This window comes from Sebastes umbrosus, chromosome 8, assembly GCF_015220745.1.
Source record: "Sebastes umbrosus isolate fSebUmb1 chromosome 8, fSebUmb1.pri, whole genome shotgun sequence".
Taxonomy (NCBI): Eukaryota; Metazoa; Chordata; class Actinopteri; order Perciformes; family Sebastidae; genus Sebastes; species Sebastes umbrosus.
In genome coordinates, this window is record NC_051276.1 from 32,686,206 (window position 1) to 32,705,616 (window position 19,411).

General features: G+C 40.3%; 1 protein-coding gene across 1 annotated transcript in view; it reads left to right on the forward strand.

The window, feature by feature from the left end:
- The window catches only part of cds1 (CDP-diacylglycerol synthase (phosphatidate cytidylyltransferase) 1), a 35,905-nt gene extending 17,246 nt beyond the window's left edge, over positions 1-18,659 (forward strand). Inside the window, exons 3-13 of the mRNA XM_037777141.1 lie at positions 6,113-6,209; positions 6,381-6,478; positions 7,165-7,304; positions 8,712-8,770; positions 12,332-12,414; positions 12,722-12,809; positions 14,221-14,289; positions 15,134-15,286; positions 15,916-16,035; positions 16,712-16,815; positions 17,116-18,659. Of these exons, the coding sequence (XP_037633069.1) occupies positions 6,113-6,209; positions 6,381-6,478; positions 7,165-7,304; positions 8,712-8,770; positions 12,332-12,414; positions 12,722-12,809; positions 14,221-14,289; positions 15,134-15,286; positions 15,916-16,035; positions 16,712-16,815; positions 17,116-17,251 (1,147 nt within the window). The 3' untranslated portion in view covers positions 17,252-18,659. The remainder of the gene's footprint in view (positions 1-6,112; positions 6,210-6,380; positions 6,479-7,164; positions 7,305-8,711; positions 8,771-12,331; positions 12,415-12,721; positions 12,810-14,220; positions 14,290-15,133; positions 15,287-15,915; positions 16,036-16,711; positions 16,816-17,115) is intronic.
- Positions 18,660-19,411: the final 752 nt, after the last annotated feature.

The following is a 19,411-nucleotide window of genomic DNA, read 5'->3' on the forward strand; positions in this document are numbered from 1 at the left end:
CAGATGTTGTTTGTTCCTCTAGAGCATCACTGCTTAGAAATTTCACAGGAATCACTCTGATGCTGCCACTCTGATGTGTCATAGGCTCAAACTACAATGATCTATTAACATTGGCACCTAGCCTTACTAGTGTAAAGCCCCATTTCCACCGCAGGAACGTTCCCCCTGGATTATGAACTTTTTGAGGAAGTCATTGTGTTTCAACCACAGGGGCCAGGGTCTAAATTAAAGGGAAACTTTTATTTTTCAATCTGGACCTTATTTTCCAATGTGTTTGTGTCTCAGTGACTAACAGGGAAAACCCTTTTTGAAATTGGTCCAGTATTGAGGGAGAACGCTGCAGCCGCCAGCTGCTAAACAAGCTGTAATTTAATCATTTGGGGCAACCTGGCACCGTCATTTTACGACCACTAAAAGTCCTTGTTTTTGCCACTAACTGGTTCAGATTGTTATTATAAGTGTCTGACAACATTATGGAAAGGACCCTAGAGAGAAATAAGACGTTTTTCTTACTTCTCGCTTGATCCGTCTGTTTGTTAGTTTCGCTGGGAGAAATCTCGTGAAATGTTACGTTGCATCCACATTGTGGAAATCATCTAAATATTCAGCAAAGACATTGAAATCTTTTTAATAACACTAAGCTATGCTTTCTGACACAATAACAAACAGAAAGTGTAAGGTGAAGAAAAACATTTTTTTTCTCTGTAGGGTCCTTTCCATGATGTTGCCAGACATTTATAATAACGATCCGAGCCTCTCAGTGGCAAAAACAAGCACTTTTAGTGAACTGACCAGGTTGCCCCAAATGATTATATTACAGCTTGTTTCGCGGTTGTCGTCTGCAGTGCTCTCGTTCAATAATGGACCAATTTCAAGAATTGTTGTCCCCATTCGTCACTTAGACACAAAAACATGGGAGAATAGGAAACCTGGCTTAAGTTTATATATTCTCATGAGAGTCCAATTTAGCTCTACAGGCTTTGTCCAAGATGGTAGCAGCAAGCCAGAAAAACGAATTAGATTAGATTAGTTTATTAGCCACACGACCAATGCCGGCGGTGGAATGGTTTTCAGTAAAGTTATTCTCTGCAGCACAAATACATAAATAGACCACAGCAGACAGTCATGGTAATGTATGTCAAGGAAGGAGTTCATCCTGATGGCAAATGAGGAAAAAAAGCTATTTGTGAAGCGTTTGGTCTTAGTGGACAGTGACCTGTAGTGCCTCTCTGAGGGAGGAAGCTGGATGAATTAACTGAAACTCATCATGTTCAGGAAATTAAACAGGGAGCCCCAAATACGAGTACATTTTTATATTCTGACATCATATTTGCATGTGTGTGTATGTGCTCTACTCCTTATAGATGGTGCTATTTATTCACAGCCAGCCACGACAGAAAGTAGAACAAGTGTAAAATCTTAGATTACATGTAGGTCAACATGCAAACTTCCAACATCCACAGGGCAGGTTAATGTGCAGGTCAGACGACTTACTGGTTTTATATACCTTGAACCAAAGAAGCCTGAGCCGTTATATATTGCTGTAACAAGCGGTTTTCCCTCCATCTTGCACGAAACGACCCTGACAGAGTGATTGATCATCTTTCCCCTGTGCATGTAGGTTAATTGGACCAGAAATAGATCCTGCAGAGATGTCTGAACATGCTCGTGTTAATGCAGGGAAGGAAATGCTGTTGAATTTGCAGCTAACCAAAGGACTCACATAGTGGGTGAAAGAGTTCAGAAAAGTTCTGTCCACACACGGGTAGAATTTCTCAACATCTGACCAGTGACTAGTGTTGATTTTGTTTTAATTCCCTCTGTGAATTTGATCCAAAATTACAGGATTATACATTTATATTGAACTGACACTCTTGATTAGTAAGTAAGGCATGTTAGGATTTGACCCTATAATGATCATGTAGTATAAACAAACACAACAGTAATAAGTCATGGTGGTAAAAATAGCTTGTAGGTTTTAAGATAAATCACCCAGTGAGGCCTGCCAAAGGAAAAAAATCCAGTTGACACACCTACAACAAGTCATTGAATCATCAGACATTGATATATTCAAGTATTAATTCTGCACCTGAATGTCAAGCTGACAACCTGTTCTGTCAAGTATTGCGGGTGAACTCGGGTTGTCATGAAAACATGTACTGCTTTGTTGTTAATGAAGCAGCATGCAAACTGTTTTCACTGTAACTAGGAAATATATATATATATATATATATATATATATTGGTGTGGCATTGATGGCTGGTAGTAGCTTTAGCTTTGGAAACCCTCACTCAGCCGTTAGCAAAAAGCAATGAAATTACCAAAGTAAGCTAATCAATAAGGTTATGAATAATGTGAATGCTAGCACTAGCTGAGTCAAGGTTAGCTATGCTAAATTTGGAAATAATGGGTGTATACTCCCACGTTCTGCGGGGTCAAATTACTGTTTTTGTGAATGAAGTCTGGTGGTTTTGAAGAGAGCAATATGACGGCTTCAGTTCTGATAGTGAGGTAAAGCAGCTGTGTATGGGAGCGGCAGAAAAACGTACTTTAGTCACCTAAAAAAAACAATATCTGTTTAAGTGTACGCTACATTTTGAATATTTTCACCACTTTACCGCCGCCACCAGACTCCATTCACAAAAAACAGTAATTTTACCTGGCAGTTGCCATTGATTGGTTAGATTGTGTTACTATGCGACTTTGGGATCCGAACTATTGTGGCGTCCACAGCGGTACATTGCTTTGCTTCTATGCCGATACTCCTGCATATGTAGCAGTGTCATCATGCAGAAACCAATGTCGGGTCACAAGTTTTTAGAAGGACTTGGGAAAAGAGTATTTTGATGCTAAAACATACGTGCTTTGACCAAAATTTGAATGTTAACGTAAAAAAAAAAAAAAGTGATGTAAACACCACTGGGAAGCTACAGAATGATATAAAAACCTCAACAAAAAAAACTAATTGATGGACCTGCCGTTTTTAAAGAAAACTTGCAGCGGTACTATTCTTTCAGCTTTTTTGACTTATATCTTGAAAAATATGGAAAAAACACAAAGCTTCTGGAAAAATAGAGGAAATACACTTTTTGTCTCTTGATAAACAAAATACTTGACCCACACCATCTTATTTTGATATGTGCCTATAGAGAATAATCTTAATTTATGTAGTTATATGGCGAAGTTAGAAGGGGAAAGACTGTTGTTTGAGTGCCAGAGTCTTAAAGTAAACACAGCAAAGTAAAGTCTGGGAAATGCATTGAAGGCTGGAGGTAAAACTTTACACAAACAATCATTAAATTAACAATTCTTGCACAGTTTACATTCTTGTAGTGTGGGGAAACGTGTCTTGCCAGCAGTTCAGGAGTGTCAGCAGCACCTTGAACACAAATGAACGAGGTCCTGTTTGGTACACAGATAAGAAGTGGAGGGTGTGACCAATGAGTGACGGCCAGGTCACTGGGCTTAAAGGCTCACAAGGAGGGAAGCACTAATCTTGAATGCCGTCGGAGCCGGTGTGCTGCAGAGAAGATGAACAGACTGCAGAGAGAAAGAGGGAGACGGAGGGGGATGGGAGAAAGGAGGGAAAAAGGGAAGGAAATACATTAGAAGAAGAGAGAGATAAAGAGAAACAGATGGGGAAGATGTAGTAGAGATAAGGAGGGATGGCAGCAGATGAATGGAGCGAGCAGAACGACACCGCAGAGAGGGATGAATGGATGGACTTGAAGGTGAAAGAGAGGAGGAAGGGAGGTAGTTGAGGGAGAAAGTGAGTGATGGTGTGATGAGCAGAGAGAATGCTGAGTGGAGGCAGCAGCAGCAGCAGCTTTTTTCATGATGCAGCTGTTTTTCTTCTCCATTCATACAGCAGGCACCGGGCTCTCTGTCCTGCTTGGCTCCTGTGCAGCTTTTAGCTGTTTCCTCTCTTTTGTTTTGCTCTCAGGCAGCAGGCGGTGCAGCAGTTTGCCTCTCAGCAACACGCACCGCATAACTCCAGATGAGTGAGGCCTCATTCCACACTTTTAGCCATGCTAGCTAGTGTCACGGCACAGGTAGTACTAGTAAGGTGATTTGTTGTTAGGTTTAGAGGGTTAATTAAGTAAGCCTTATGGCTACTAACAGGTCCTCTTCTTGTGTCGTCAAATGTGCACTGAGCCAGGTGTTGGTTTCATTTTGGTTAAAAAAAGACGGAAACTAAACCAAAATACTTCAGGGATGAGGTGTATCATTCATTGTCCATCACAGTCAAAAGTTGTTCCTTGCTATCTGTAGGGCTGCAACTTGACTTGTATATAGACGTTTTTATTTTATTCTTATGTTATTCTTGGTCATTGGTGCTTTATATATATATATATATATATATATATATATGTTTATAAAATATTATATATACACTTATTTTTTCCACTACTTGTGTACATACCTGTCTATTCCTCATCTTTATTATTCCATCTTTGTTGTCCTTGTCCCTAGCTGTTTTTTCTATTTCAATGTAAGTTTGTTTAGAGAGTTACATAAAAGCCTGAGTCAAATTTCTTGTATGTATTTATTTGGCGAATAAAAACAGATTTTTCTTCTTCTAATTTAGGATTATTTACATTGTCGATTATTCTGTCAATGATTTTCTTGATTATTTGATTAGTTGTTTGGTCTATAAAATGTCAGAAAATAGTGAAAAATGTCGATCAGTGTTTCCCAAAGCCCAACATGACGTCCTCAAATGTCTTGTTTTGTCCACAACTCAAACATATTCAGTTTACTGTCACAGAGGAGTAAAGAAATCAGAAAATATTCACATTTAAGAAGCTGGAATCAGAGAATTTAGATTTTATTTTCTAAAAGGAATTACTCAAACCAATTAATCGCTTATCAAAATAGTTGGCGCTCAATTTAATAGTTGATAAATAATCGATTAATCGTTGCAGCTCTATTGGCAATCAGTCAAAATGGCACATGTCATGGACTGACGTTTCCTCTTGTGCCACCAACAGGTCAAAGTTTTCTTTGAAATGGAAATTAAATTAAATCCTGGATGTCTAACGGATCATGATTATGTTATTTGATCCCATAGACACTCAACAATTGAGCCAAGATAGCTAATATTGCTGTTTGACATACCTTCAGACTACACCAAATACATAAAAAAAATCTGTCCCAAGGAATTTATTAGTTTCTGACTCAGGGAAAACAGTAAAATCCCCCAAAACTACTGTATCTCTGAACTATCTTTGTATCCAAATCACACACATTTAGGCTATTTTATGTGATCTCCTTTTAACTAATGTAATACTTTTCACCTCCATTCACTGATCCTCCCCTGAAACAGTTAGGAGCCCCCCATAGGGAGGCACTTTACCCACTCACACTTTAAAAACCTCTGATCTAGCTTGACATTTGTGGTTCAGAGCGAAAAGTCTCAACAACTCTTGGATGGATCTGCATGTAATTTGGTGCACACATTCACCTCAGAATTATAACAACCTGAAGGGTTCCCTGTGGCGTTTTCTTGTAAACAAACACAAGTAATGTTTACGTTCAGTGTTGCTCATTAAAACACACATCCTGGAGGGCTAACAAATGTGATGGATGCATTTCCTTCCTCATAAGACATTTGAAAATAAAAGCTAGCATTTAGCTCAAAGTACCTCTGTGCCTCACAGAGCTGTTAGCATCGCTGTAGAGTCTGTTACATACTTATGATTGTAGCTAATATCGGTCATTTTACACTGTTATAAACCAGTGACTATGATCATATATTGTCCTCTCTCCTGACAGCCATCGACAAATGTCTCAACCACAGCTGTTAGTCTTCCTCTCGTTCATCTCCCGCCCCTTTAACTCCACTAGTCAGCTGATATAAATAAACATTCCAGCCATGTAAACTGAAAGGCTCTACTATTACATTTCACGGCTCTAAAGTTCAATTTTATGCATGTTTATTTATAACTGGAAATGTGGACGTGGAGCCAGACAGTGAATCATATATCTGTGTCATACGTTTCACTCTCTATATCTCTCTTTGAATGAAAACTCAAATGAAGCGTAAATTAATTGATTAAATATTCATGTAATGTTGAGGAGGCAGTAATTCAACGTTTTCCATTCTCCACAGATGGAAGAACTACTGGATACGAGGGGTTCTGTCTTTAGCCATGATTTCAGGCTTCTTCCTCATCATCTATATGGGACCTGTCACTCTTATATTAGTGGTAAGTGATGATGATTGATACTGTATAAGTCCCCAATGTGTCTATCCTACAGACAGCTCTTTCTGATGGCTGAAAAGAGAGATTTTTTTGTGAATAAGTCAGATTTAAGTACTGACTCTCTGCTGAGGCTTTCTTGTCATGTTTCTGCTCTGTTCCCGTCATCTGACGTAGGTCATGACTGTCCAGATCAAGTGTTTCCAAGAAATCATCACCATCGGCTACAGAGTTTACCGTTCCTATGAGCTGCCTTGGTTCAGGACACTAAGCTGGTAAGGAGAACTGATGTCACAGTGAACAGCAGATATACTGTAGATGTGTTATGAACACATATATTCATTCTGAGTTGTTATTATGGTGCAATTATATGTAAGGCTATTTAAAAAGCCAGAAACAGGCAGAATTTCTCTTTTTAAAGGTAGCACTTCGTCATTTCTTCTGGCAGCCACACTCCATTTAGCTCTCCTGGTCCTCCAGTAAAACGCTGACTCAGGCCGGCTTCGTCTGCTCTGAATATGCAGCATCCACCTCCCACCACCACCACTGTGTTCCTATTTCTGTTCCTGTGGGGTTTTTTGTGAACACGCCACCGTTTGCGTACACACCCACCGACTGTATGAGACAGCAGCGCTCGGTGCTGCCAGGAGCAAAGATCACTGCCGTGCTGGAAGCGAAATGAGGGCTAATTGAGACTTGCCCCCTTTCACCTTTCCTCTTAATAAATACACACACACACACACACACACACACACACAGGAGGTCAATGTACAGCGGGTAAGAAACACTGGTAGACATTCAGTGACCCACACAACACAAGAATACTGAGCACACATTTCAGATTGAAGTGCACAAAAACAGAAACTCTTGCATACACACAGAGAACTCCTTGCCAAGAAGCACTCAAACATACTGAGGAACAAAAAGAGAAACTTAATTCCTTCTGTTTTTGTTGCCTCAGGTACTTCCTGATTTGCGTCAACTACTTCTTCTATGGTGAAACTGTTGCGGATTACTTCGGGGCTCTGGTGCAGAGGGAGGAGCCTCTGCAGTTCCTGGCCCGCTATCACCGCTTCATCTCCTTCGCTTTGTACCTCGCAGGTGGGTCTCGCCTTCACGGTAATAAAAAGAACTGCTGTATCTCGATTTAAAAACACACACATGCACTCTTTGGCCCCGTTGCTGCTTCCACTCACGCTTTCTTTAGAGGTGGATTAGATGTCACCAGACGCAGTGTGTGAGTATACTAGAGTTACAAATCACATTACTGGGGAGAAAATAGAACAAAAAGAGAAACAAAGAACTCAGGGAGACTTGCGGTATAATCTCATGAGTTAACAAAGTGATTTACAATGATGTGAACTCATGGCTTTACTGATAGGACACTTTATTGCTCTGTTAAACTGCAGCAGGATGTCCCATAAAACCACAAAGCTGCAGCTTTTATCAAGATACTCCGTATACTAATGATTCACATACATTAAGGGTAAAAGGAAGTGTTAGTTAATAAGAAGGTTTCTCCTAATAACGCCTAGATGATTTCCTTTAGTGGATACCAGTGTTTTGATGCTGAAAAAGTGTGGGTGTGGTTGGATGAGGTGCAGACAACATTACAACAAATATTGCAAAATCCTAATGTGTGCAAATAAGTACCTTTTTCCAAATAAGAAGAAGCACAGACAAAAACACAGATGCAGAAATCTCTGATGTGAAATAACCAAAAATGGCTTCAGAGAAAATGAGCCCATTTCTCATCATAAAAAGCTTATTCACTACTTTAAGTGTTGCAAAATGATCAATAGTAACACCAGTAAGCAGCTTTCTGGTTCTAATAGCTGCTGCTGTGACAGTAGGTTTCCCTCTGGGATGGCTGAATAGAGGAGGTTAGTTTTAGAGTCTGAACCGGGTGAACTCATTTCTTCCTCAGTGTTGCTGACTTTCAGTCTATCCAGCAGTCAGGCCGTCAGCTGCAGTTTTAACCCCCGAGGACATTCGGAAGGAGACGGCATCTCCTCGATCTGTTGGCTGTAACGGCTCCCCTGAGGGCCTTCCCAAGATTTTGTAGACAAACCTGACACGGCAGTTTTCAGCCGCCGGCCTCCTCGATTCAAATTCACGTTTGAAATAAAAAAATCTACATCGTCGAACTCTAAAATGCCCCCAGATGTTCCCCACGGCTTCAAATGCAACCCAACACTTTATATACATATATACATCTAACTCACTGTTCAATACCTGTTTAGTATCTATTAGGTGTTTTTATCTTGTTCTGGTTATTGGAAGTTACCAACCGTCATTTCGTTGTCCGCCTACAATGACAATAATAAAGTGTCTTGAATTCTTGTGTGAGAGAAAATAGTGAATTGTTCAGTCACAGGCATGCTACACTACACACACACCTCCCCATACAGTAAACAATGTTTAAATGTCATTATTTTTTTAATCTACCGTATACTTTTTTTCAACTTGGAGTAAAAAACTGACAGCATGTTGTCTACTCTTTCACAGGTTTCTGCATGTTTGTGCTGAGTTTAGTGAAGAAACATTACCGCCTGCAGTTTTATATGGTGTGTATCAGCCAAGTAACCCTCTCCTCCTCTTCCTCCTCCTCCTCTTCCTCTTCCTCCTTCTCCTCTGCTCCATCCTTCCACTGCTTCTTACTTCCTGTAACGTCCTTTTGAGAAGATGTTTTTAAAACTCATCTTGTGCTCTGATGTTGCCATTGTAGAAGTCCTTTTGGACATCACTCACTTTACAGCTGTTTTGAGACGCATATCCACAGATTAGCTCTTCACATTACTAAGAGAGATAAAATAAGATAATCCTTTAGTAGTCCCAAAGCGGGGACATTTGCAGGATTACAGCAGCAAAGGGGGGACAGTGCAAACAACAAGAGGCATCAGTAAAAAACAAAATACGATCTAATAAATAAGCACGTAAACAATAAAGATATAGTAAACAGTAAAAAACAAGACAGAATATTGCACAGTGACTATGTAGAATTTTATCCTGTTTAATTATTTTATTTATTCTCGGGGACAATGCACATTGATGTAACAGTAAATGTGCCAGTGTTAGCAAAAAGGATAATATTCAACTGCTGTCCCTCGGCCTAGCGGTAAAATTGGCCATTAAAACAACAAATAAAACCCACAACCGTATAAAATTAGAACAGGAGTAAGCAAAAACATGCTGTCAACAGCTTAACAGGATAAAAAGCTTAGAGGAGTAAGGCCCCGATCACACTGAGACGCGTCGCTAGAAACGTGTCGCCCGCAAAACCATTGTTTTCCTATGGTATGGCACGCCTGTCGTTGCTCCTCTCTTGCACTGCACGTTGCGTTTTTTTAGATGCGCATAAAAGCTTTTCAGCACCAGGTGCAGAGTCGCTCTGCTCGTTAATGTTTCACCTGTCAATCAAATCAGGCAAAAGGCGGACTCTACGACTGTGAGAGTGGAGGGTGAATTCATATCTCATGTCGTGATAGTGTCATGTTGGCTACTGTCTTTGAGAGAGACCACATTTTCCTTTAATCGCATTTGATCGCCTGGTAATGCACACAGCCACGCTCCACAGGCACATCAGTTGTTTTGCCCGACGCCCTATTACCGGGGGGCGTTTTTGAAGCGGCTGCACCTGTAGCGACGCGTCTCTGTGATCAGCCCCTAAGGCAGCATCATGGAAAGGCTGACATTTAGAAAGCAGGCAGTTAATACAAAACAATGTTGAGCATACAATTAGCACAAACGGTTAAAACATGACACCACAAAATCACATTACAGAAGACAATAGCACAAGCAGACAATCGGCGAAAGCATTTCAAACATGACAACATAAAAATAACATTACAGAAGACAAGTAAAACCAGAAGGGACACAATCTGACAAACGGTCAAAAGAAAAGCAAACGAGAGCAGAAAGGGTGAGCATATGATGGCAAGTCTGGTTGCTTTTTAGCCAAGTTTTGAGATTATGTGCAGAGGAATCGTATATTTAATGGAAGGACGGACCAAAACTGGGACTGTCTGTCTGAAAGATGTTTTCCTCTTTGGGACAGCTCCTCTTACTCTTGATCTTGTTAATCTAAAACGCAGGACTTCTGCAATGGCTTCAGCTTTATTTCACTTCACATGCCTGTTTTTGCTTTTTTTCTGCCATTTGTGGGCACTTTTCTGCACCACATTTCATTTAATACCAAAATAACTTTATTAGTTATTAATTAGTATTTATTATTGTTGTTTATTTATTAGTATTTTGCATGCATTGACTCATTGAATTTAAATTGTTTAAGTTACTTTGCAGACAGATTTATGCAAAGTGCTTTTTGAAATGTCATGAGTGCAGACACTTTTTAGACTTTTGGAAATGGATTCCTTTGTCAGGATAACTTCGATATTTTTCAACCTGTACCCTATTTTCCCATGTTTGTGTTTAAGTGACTAAGGGGACAACAATTTCTGAAATCGGTCCAGTGTTGAGGGAGAACGCTGTAACCGAAACGAGCTGCGAGGGCAACTGAGCAGCATCAGTGCAATGTTATGTCCACTAAAAGTGCTTGTTTTTGCCACAGACAGGCTCAGATTGTTATTAGATGTGTCTGACAACATTATGGAAAGGACCCTACAGAGGAACAAAACCTTTTTCTTGTTTGTTTTTGTGTCCAAGTCCCACTCAAGGAGAAGTCTCGTTGTGAAATCTGAATATCCGTATACTCTGGCTCAAATAAATACAGGCGGCCATCGAATTAAAAGACCTTGTCCACATTGTGGAAATCATCTAAATATTCAGCCATGACAATGAATCTTTTAGATACCACTAAGCTACGCTTTCTGTACTCCAACACAACAAACACTCACGTTTCCTCCGTGGATGTATTCCACTATTCCACCATTATCTTCCAGCAACACGTCACCTCGCCAGATTACAACGAGACTTCTCCTTGAGCGAGACTCTTTCCATAATGTCAGACGCTTCTAATTACAATCGGAGTCTGTCATGGCAAAAACAAGCACTTTTAGTGGACGTAAATGACGGTAACAGCTTGCTCCAATAGCACCATGTTGCAGCCTGTGAGCAGCTGCTGTCTACAGCGTTCTCCCTCAATACTGGACCAGTTTCAGAAGTTGTTGTCCCTATTAGTCACTTAGACACAAAAAGGTTGAAAAATACTGAAATTACCTTTTAACTAGATTATCATAAACCCAACAGTTCAAAAGGGTGCTAAGTCTGGTTATTATGTAGTAAATGAATGTCCTTTCTCAGCTTGAATACTCAGTCCTGTTTGGTTTTATTATGCTGCTGTGTTATTGTTTCTTTAACCCTCTGAGACCCACAATAGACCAAATTGTATCTTTTTTTATGGGGGTACAGGAGGTCTTTAGGGGGAGATAGCACGTCAACAGTAGATGTCACATAGAAGTGGTGTACATCATCTGAAAGCTGAGAATTTTTTTGGGTTAATACCATTCGTTACACAGATTTGGTGCTAAATTTAACCATTTTTTACCACTCAATAATTGATAAAAAATACCACATTAAGACACCAAGACCTTGAGGAACATCATAGAAAAAGCAGTGCTGTTATTCGGTATCAAAAACTTTTGACATTTGGAGATTTCTGCAAGAACTGCATTTTTTCAGCAATTGGATGGCAAGGTTTTCCTCTCCAAAATTTAGCCTGACTTTGGAGCATTATTTAGCCTCCTTCCAGACAAGCTAGCATGAGTTTATAGTTTCATATAATATCTGGACCTTCACTCTAGCTCTAAAACTGAATCTGCTACAGCCTCTGAAAGACAGTTAAGTCGGTCAGGATCACAGGGAGGGTCTCAGGGGGTTAAAGTTATTTGAATGATTTTATTGCATGCAATTTCGCAAAATTTTTGTCTGATTATTTCCAATAAATCTGTGACACTCATGTTAAAATGTTTGACTCTCCCGTCCGCTGCCTGCTCTTCTCACACTCTCATATGTTTGCTGTCATTCACCATGTCTGTCTGTCTGTCTGTTTGTTTTGTATGATTCCACTATTTCTGACACGCGAGCCAACTTCTGAGCAGCAGGCGCGGCCGGCTTACATACCAGTGCAGTGACACTGTGGTGTTTGTGTTTTGTGTTTGCCATTCCAGTTTGCTTGGACCCATGTGACCCTGTTGATTGTGGTAACTCAGTCCCACCTTGTCATTCAGAACCTGTTTGAAGGAATGATCTGGTAAGCAGCAACACAGACAGACCAGAGGAACGTTGTCTCTGGCTAGCGCTGCACATGTGTTGTGTTCTCACTGTTGTTGTGGTGCTCTTCATACAGGCTTTTTTAAGTTTAGTAGTGCAACAGAAAGTGAATTAATATAAAAATCCAAGTCATATATACAATTATAAGATATTCTGTTTTAATTAAGTCAACTAAATTCATAATAATTACCCTTTTATTTTCACATCATCTATTTTTGTTGTCAGCTTATGGATGGATTAACTCCCCCCATTGCCTCTTTTAACATTGTGGAAAATCCTTTTTCCAGGTTCATTGTGCCGATCTCCATAGTGATCTGCAACGACATAATGGCCTATCTGTTTGGCTTCTTCTTCGGAAGGACTCCGCTGATCAAGGTAAATCAAATGTTCTTATTTTTTTGGGATTTGATCTACATTTTTAACGGTTTAACTACTGACCCATATATCCGGATCAAACTCTCAGAAATCTGCAGGTCTGCTGCAATTCTATTTTTTTAAATCAAGACTGAAGACGTTTCTGTTTCCCTTTTTATTAAATCAATTCATTTCTTACACTACCCCTAAAACTAGAGTGAAGATACTGGCATCATATGAAACTAGAAAACCTAATGAATCCATCGGTATCAACCATGTCATACTAGCTTGTCACGAAGGAGGGTAAATAACGCTCCAAACTTACGCTAAATTTTGAGGAAAAACTGTCATGTCCATTTTCAAAGGGGTCCCTTGACCTCTGACCTCCAGATATGTGAATGAAAATGGGTTCTATGGGTACCCACGAGTCTCCCCTTTACAGACATGCCCACTTTATGATAATCACATGCAGTTTGGGGGCAAGTCATAGTAAAGTCAGCACACTGACACACTGACAGCTGTTGTTGCCTGTTGGGCTGCAGTTTCCCATGTTATGATTTGAGCATATTGTTTTATGCTAAATACAGTACCTGTGAGGGTTTCTGGACAATATCTGTCATTGTTTTGTGTTGTTGATTAATTTCCAATAATAAATATATACATACATTTGCATAAAGCAGCATATTAGCCCACTTCCATGTTGATAAGAGTATTAAATACTTAACAAATCTCCCTTTAAGGTACATTGGGAACAGATAAAAAAACGTGTGATTAATCCTACAACTATGGACAATTATGCGATTAATCGCGATTTAAATATTTGAATCGATTCACTGTTGCTTTCCAGCACTAATCGATTGGACAGCAACCACTAAAGACTACACAGGCTGAGTGCAATATAGCGTTTTTCTCCGATAGAAAAGCGCTGGCAGGGCGCTGCGGTGTGCTTCATGTCGGGTCAAACCCAGAACACGTACAGTACATCCTATCTGTCCTTCCAACACCTCTGGATCTCCCCCCAGGAGGAGCCGGAGAGTGTGGTTGGAGTGAATATCTGGGCGACTGACACTGAGTCAAACAAGTGTCAAAAAATCTAATGAATGGACCGGGCCTATTTGGCTCCATATATTCTCCTACTCACGATCATCTGGTGTCATGTCTGCCGTTCAACAGTAAACTGTAACTGTTTCAGTCAGACAAACCTGCTAATAAATAACTCCTTTCTCAAGTTTACTGAACACAACCGGGTCAAACGCCACTCTTAAACGAATCAAGTTTTTAAATAAATGCGTGAAAGAGAATTTTGACGATGCCGTGCATGTTTCCACACAAGAAGCTATTCAGTAACTCAGCAGGAAGATTATTTGGTGGTGAGGCTGACGTCGTGTTGATGTGAAAGACAGCCTCTGTTTCTGTCTCTAACCCCCTACAGCTCTCCCCCAAGAAGACCTGGGAGGGCTTCATCGGAGGTTTCTTCTCCACTGTGGTCTTTGGCTTCATCGTGAGTACTCGCTTTTATGACTCACTCACATGGTCTGTTTTTTATTCATAGGTTGCAGTAACAGACACATCTGAGCAAGACATTTTTTATTTTTTACAGCAGAGTGAGATGTTTTCCGAAATGCCGTTGCCAAAATGTATGAGTTGTTTGTGTTGTGACTGTTGGGCAGTTTTCCCATCATGCTCACAACTGCCAGATAGTGCTTACATAACACTCAGTCACATGGGCTCTAGTTTCTGTCTCAGCAAAGAATGCTTTTTTGATTTTCAGGATTTGCCAACCAGGATGGAAAAACTAGTTTTGCAGCATTTACTGAACACTTTCACTATCAATCATTGATGTTTATTAGCATGTAGCTGGTGGAAATTGCCACATTTGTTGCACAAAAGCATGATCCTTACTTCAACAACTTTGGTGCTTTAAAGGGATAGTTCAGGTGTTTTGAAGTGGGGTTGTATGAGGTACTTATCCATAGTCAGTGTATTACCTACAGTAGATGACGGTCGGTGCGGCCCCAGTTTGGAGAAACAGACAGGAGTACCAGCACGGGAGCAAAGCAATGTACTGCTGTGGACGGGGGCAGCACCAAAACATATTTTAGCCACCTAAAAGAATCAATATCAGTTCTAGTGTACGAGTATTTTCACTGCTTTACCTTGCTGTACTCCTGTCTGTTTCTCCAAACTGGGGGCGTGCCGACCGTCATCTACTGTAGGTAATATACTGACTATGGATAAGTACCTCATACAACCCCACTTCAAAACACCCAAACTATCCCTTTAATGTCGTACTAATACGGAGTCAGAGGCTGAATTTTTTCTTTGTGTTTGTGTTCGACCCTCAGCTGGCCTACCTCCTGTCTCAGTTCCAGTACTTTGTGTGTCCCGTGGGCTTCAACAGTGAGACCAATGGGTTTACCGTTGAATGTGAGCCGTCTGATATCTTTGTGATGCAGGAGTACACGCTTCCCGCTGTGGTACAAAACACACTGAGTTGGGTAAGACTTTGTCCTTTTAATTCCTTTTAGTTTAAAATCTTTTGCATCAACTATTTGAGATAATAGATGTTCTTAATCCAATTATTGTAAACATATTGCGAATGTCATGCCATTGAAAGACTATTAAAGGAATACTTCACCCACAAAATGATCATTTGTATATGAACTACTCACCACGTGTTACCTTGAATTCCTGAAGAAAACTTTGTTTTTCTCTCATGCCTCCAAGGTGAATAAAAAAACAGAGAAAAGTCTTGATGAATTGAAGTAAATGGAGGCCGCGTTTAACAACAGCAAAACTATATCAAAACATCTGTTTACAAACTCTCACACAACTCGTACAGTTTAATCCAAGTCTCATGTTTCCAGTCGTATGATCAGTACTTCCCAAACACATGCATCTTCACTAAAACCTGGCACTAATGCATTAACAGCCTGTTTTAGCCTGTTTTAGTGAAGATGCATGTGTTTGGGAAGTAGTGAGCACACGACTGGATGAATGAGACTTGGATTAAACTACACAAGTTGTTTGACAGTTTGTAACGGATGTTTTGATATAGTTTCGCTGTTGTTATAAACGTCGTTGTTATAATCACGTTTGTCAATGTTTGTCCTCGTCTCTCTTTTAGAAAACGGTGAACCTGTATCCCTTCCAGATCCACAGCATCTTCCTCTCGTCCTTCGGGTCGCTCATCGGACCTTTCGGCGGCTTCTTCGCCAGCGGCTTCAAGCGAGCCTTCAAAATCAAAGTAAAGACGTTTTCTTTATGTATCATTTTATTGTTTTAGCATCTTCCGCTAGGTACAGTTTTCACTTAAATCTGTTTTTCAAGAGAGATTTATCAGCTCATTGTTTTCCATTTTATTGTCACAAATTAGTAGTTAACATCTCTACAATCTGTGCCATAAATGTCTGCCATTACTTCACTATTTTAACACTGAGTAAAAGCACTAAAGTGACTACAGCTCAGCTCCACCTCAAGCTACTCAGACTCACAGTTTAAGGGAGACATTTGAATGTGGGAGAAACTGGTTGGACCAGTTCAAACTGTGGTGAAGATCAGAGAGTGACTTTGCTTAATCCCTCACACAGTCGTCACTGGAGGCTATGGAGGTAGACTGCAGCCTCCTACTGGCAGCCACTGAGCACCACCACTGCTGTCACCGGGGCTTTCAGCGACTTGTTGAAGAGCTCCCAGCTGACATTTTCTTTTCAAAATAACTGAGCCAGTTAATGTTTGTGTAGTCACACATACTGAATGTGTTTGACAGGTGATCTTTACAAATCACAGCAGGGACGCCAATAATAATAATGAGATTAAATCACACACTGATAACCACGTACACACGTTACACCTGTTGATCCCAGGCTCAGCAGGTACATGAGCTCTGATGTAATGACCCCCTGATCTTTGCTCTCCTTCAGGACTTTGCTGACACCATCCCCGGCCACGGCGGCATTATGGATCGATTCGACTGTCAGTACCTGATGGCCACTTTCACACACGTCTATATAGCCAGCTTCATCAGGTAAGAAGAGCACTGCAACTTTACTGGTTGGAAGAGGCATACAACATACGTAATTCTAGTTTTGTGTGTGTGTGTGTGTGTTTAAAAAACTTGAGTTTGGCCATGGTGGGAAAGGTTTGTACGCGAATATTCCACATTTTCGTTTCGTTTTTCGTTTTCATCCCCGGTGTGAAAAGGCTTTTAGCTTCTAGAATTTTACAGTTTATTAAATGTGGTCGTAAGATGACGTAGCTCCAGATTTGTGGATTCTGTACACTCTTGTTTCCACTAGTGGTCACATTAATAATTGTTGTCTTGCAGGGGACCGAACCCCAGCAAGGTGCTCCAGCAGCTGTTGATGCTTCAGCCGGAACAGCAGCTCAGCATCTTCCACACTCTGCACTCCCACCTGAGAGAGAGGGGCATGCTCCCCCCAGCTGCCGCCCAGGCGGAGTGAAACACCGCCGGCTTCACGAGGTGATGACTGGAGAGTGGGTGGTGGTGGTGGTTTGGAGAGTTTGTGTAAGCATGCACACACACATACACACACACATAAGTATGGCTGTATGATGTGTGATCCCAGGCCTCTCTCTGAGCGTCCATCGTCATCCTGCCGGCTCTTCATTCGACTTCCAAAATCACGACTTTGAACCTGAAGTGACTCTCCAGACTACGTGGAATAACCTCGTAGTAAAAAATAACACAATACCAACAACAACAACAACAACAACAACAACATAGACGGCTCCGTTGCTTTCCACCTGGACCGGTTCATAAACTACGACACGCTTCACGAGCGAACTGGCTGTCCCCATCCTAAAAACGTACAGACTGAAGATAAAAATGACTTATCGGACTCTAAAGCACGTGGCTTTCTCAGCGCAGGTGGATGGTGGACGTGCAGTTTTCCCCGTGGACGGCAAATATTGCACTGACTTTAGCTGAACAAATGGATTAAAGAAGCTTTTACCAGCATCAACTGGGCCCAAAGTTTTGGGCACGTGGACCTGACAGCAAGCGGACTGTTGAGACTTGTCTTTCTGGGGTTTGGGTGCGGGCGAAGCAATGATGCAGCAGGATTGTCAGAATACTGTAGACACTGTTTTATATACTATGCTCTATTTAATGGTCCTAACCTCACAGCTTAACGAAACATGTAGCATGTACGCAAGTCCTGTCTTGGGCTACTGCTAAACTAAGCCATGTTTATTCTTCCACTTCTCGCTTTTAGGTTTCTGTCTGGATCTAAAATAACTCGCACAATTAAAGTCAACGCAGACTGACTGTAGGCATGTTAACGCAGAAACTAGAGCATCAGCACTCAAAGTTAATGTATTGTACATAAATATACTGAATATATTTAGCTGAACAAATACCTAATACATACTATAACTTCTTGTGTGACCTGCTGGGGGGAGAAAAAACACTCTTAAAGCTATGAGAAATGATATGCAAAAATAGAGATGTAACTCATTTGTAGCCTTTAGCATGAACAAATTAGATTTTTATGAGGTAGGGGTGTAGAGTTGATCTGAGGTTGCTGCTTATTTAGAGGGTGTGCCGGGTGAACCTTTACAGGAGTAGGCAAAAAGAATTTAAAGGAATAGTTTGACATTTGGAAAATCTGTTTATTCTTGCGGAGAATTTGATGAGAAGACCGATACCAGTCTCACGTCTGGAGCCGGAGCTGGGAGGTGAATAACATAAACATTTGGGACACCATCCATCCATCCATCTGCAACCGCTTATCCCGTTAGGGGTCGCAAGATTTGGGACACCAACTTACTAATATCCACCTACTGTACCAACACACATAAAGCTCACTAGCTTGGATATTCTCTGAGATCAAAGGCGTAAATTTACGAGAAAAAATATCAGATATCTTCTGAGATTAAAGTGGTACATTTCTGAAATTTTTTTTTATATATTGTCTGAGATTATGAAGTCATAAATCTGTGAGAGAAAAGATTTACGAGAAAACAAATCGAATTTACGAGAAAAAAACTCAAATTCATGAGAAAATACATTTTTTTTATATATTCTCTCAGATTATAAAGTCATAAATCTGTGAGAAATAAACTCCGATATTATCTGAGATTAACGTTGTAAATTTATGGGGGGGGGGGGGGGGGGAATGGATATTCTTTGAGATTAAAGTGGTAAATTTCTGAGAAAAAAATTTGTATATTCTCTGAGATTATAAAGTCATAAATCTGCGAGGAAAGAAAAATTCTCTGAGATTAATTTAGTCAATTTATGAGAAAAAAGATAGGATATTGTCTGAGATTAAAGTGGAAAATTTACAACCGAAAACTCTAATATTTTCTGAGATTATAAAGAAATAAATCTGTGAGAAAACTCAGAAATTCACTGAGATTAAGGACTTTAATTACAAGAAAAAACTCTAATATTCTCTGAGATTATAAAGTCATAAATCTGCGAGAAAGAAACTCAGAAATTCTCCTAGAGATTAAAGTCGTAAATTTATGAGAAAAAAAGATTGGATATTCTCTGAGATTAAAGTGGTAAATTTACGATAAAATAAATTTATATTTTCTGGGATTATAAAATCAGAAATCTGCAAGAAAAAAACTCAAATTCTCCGAGATTAAAGGCG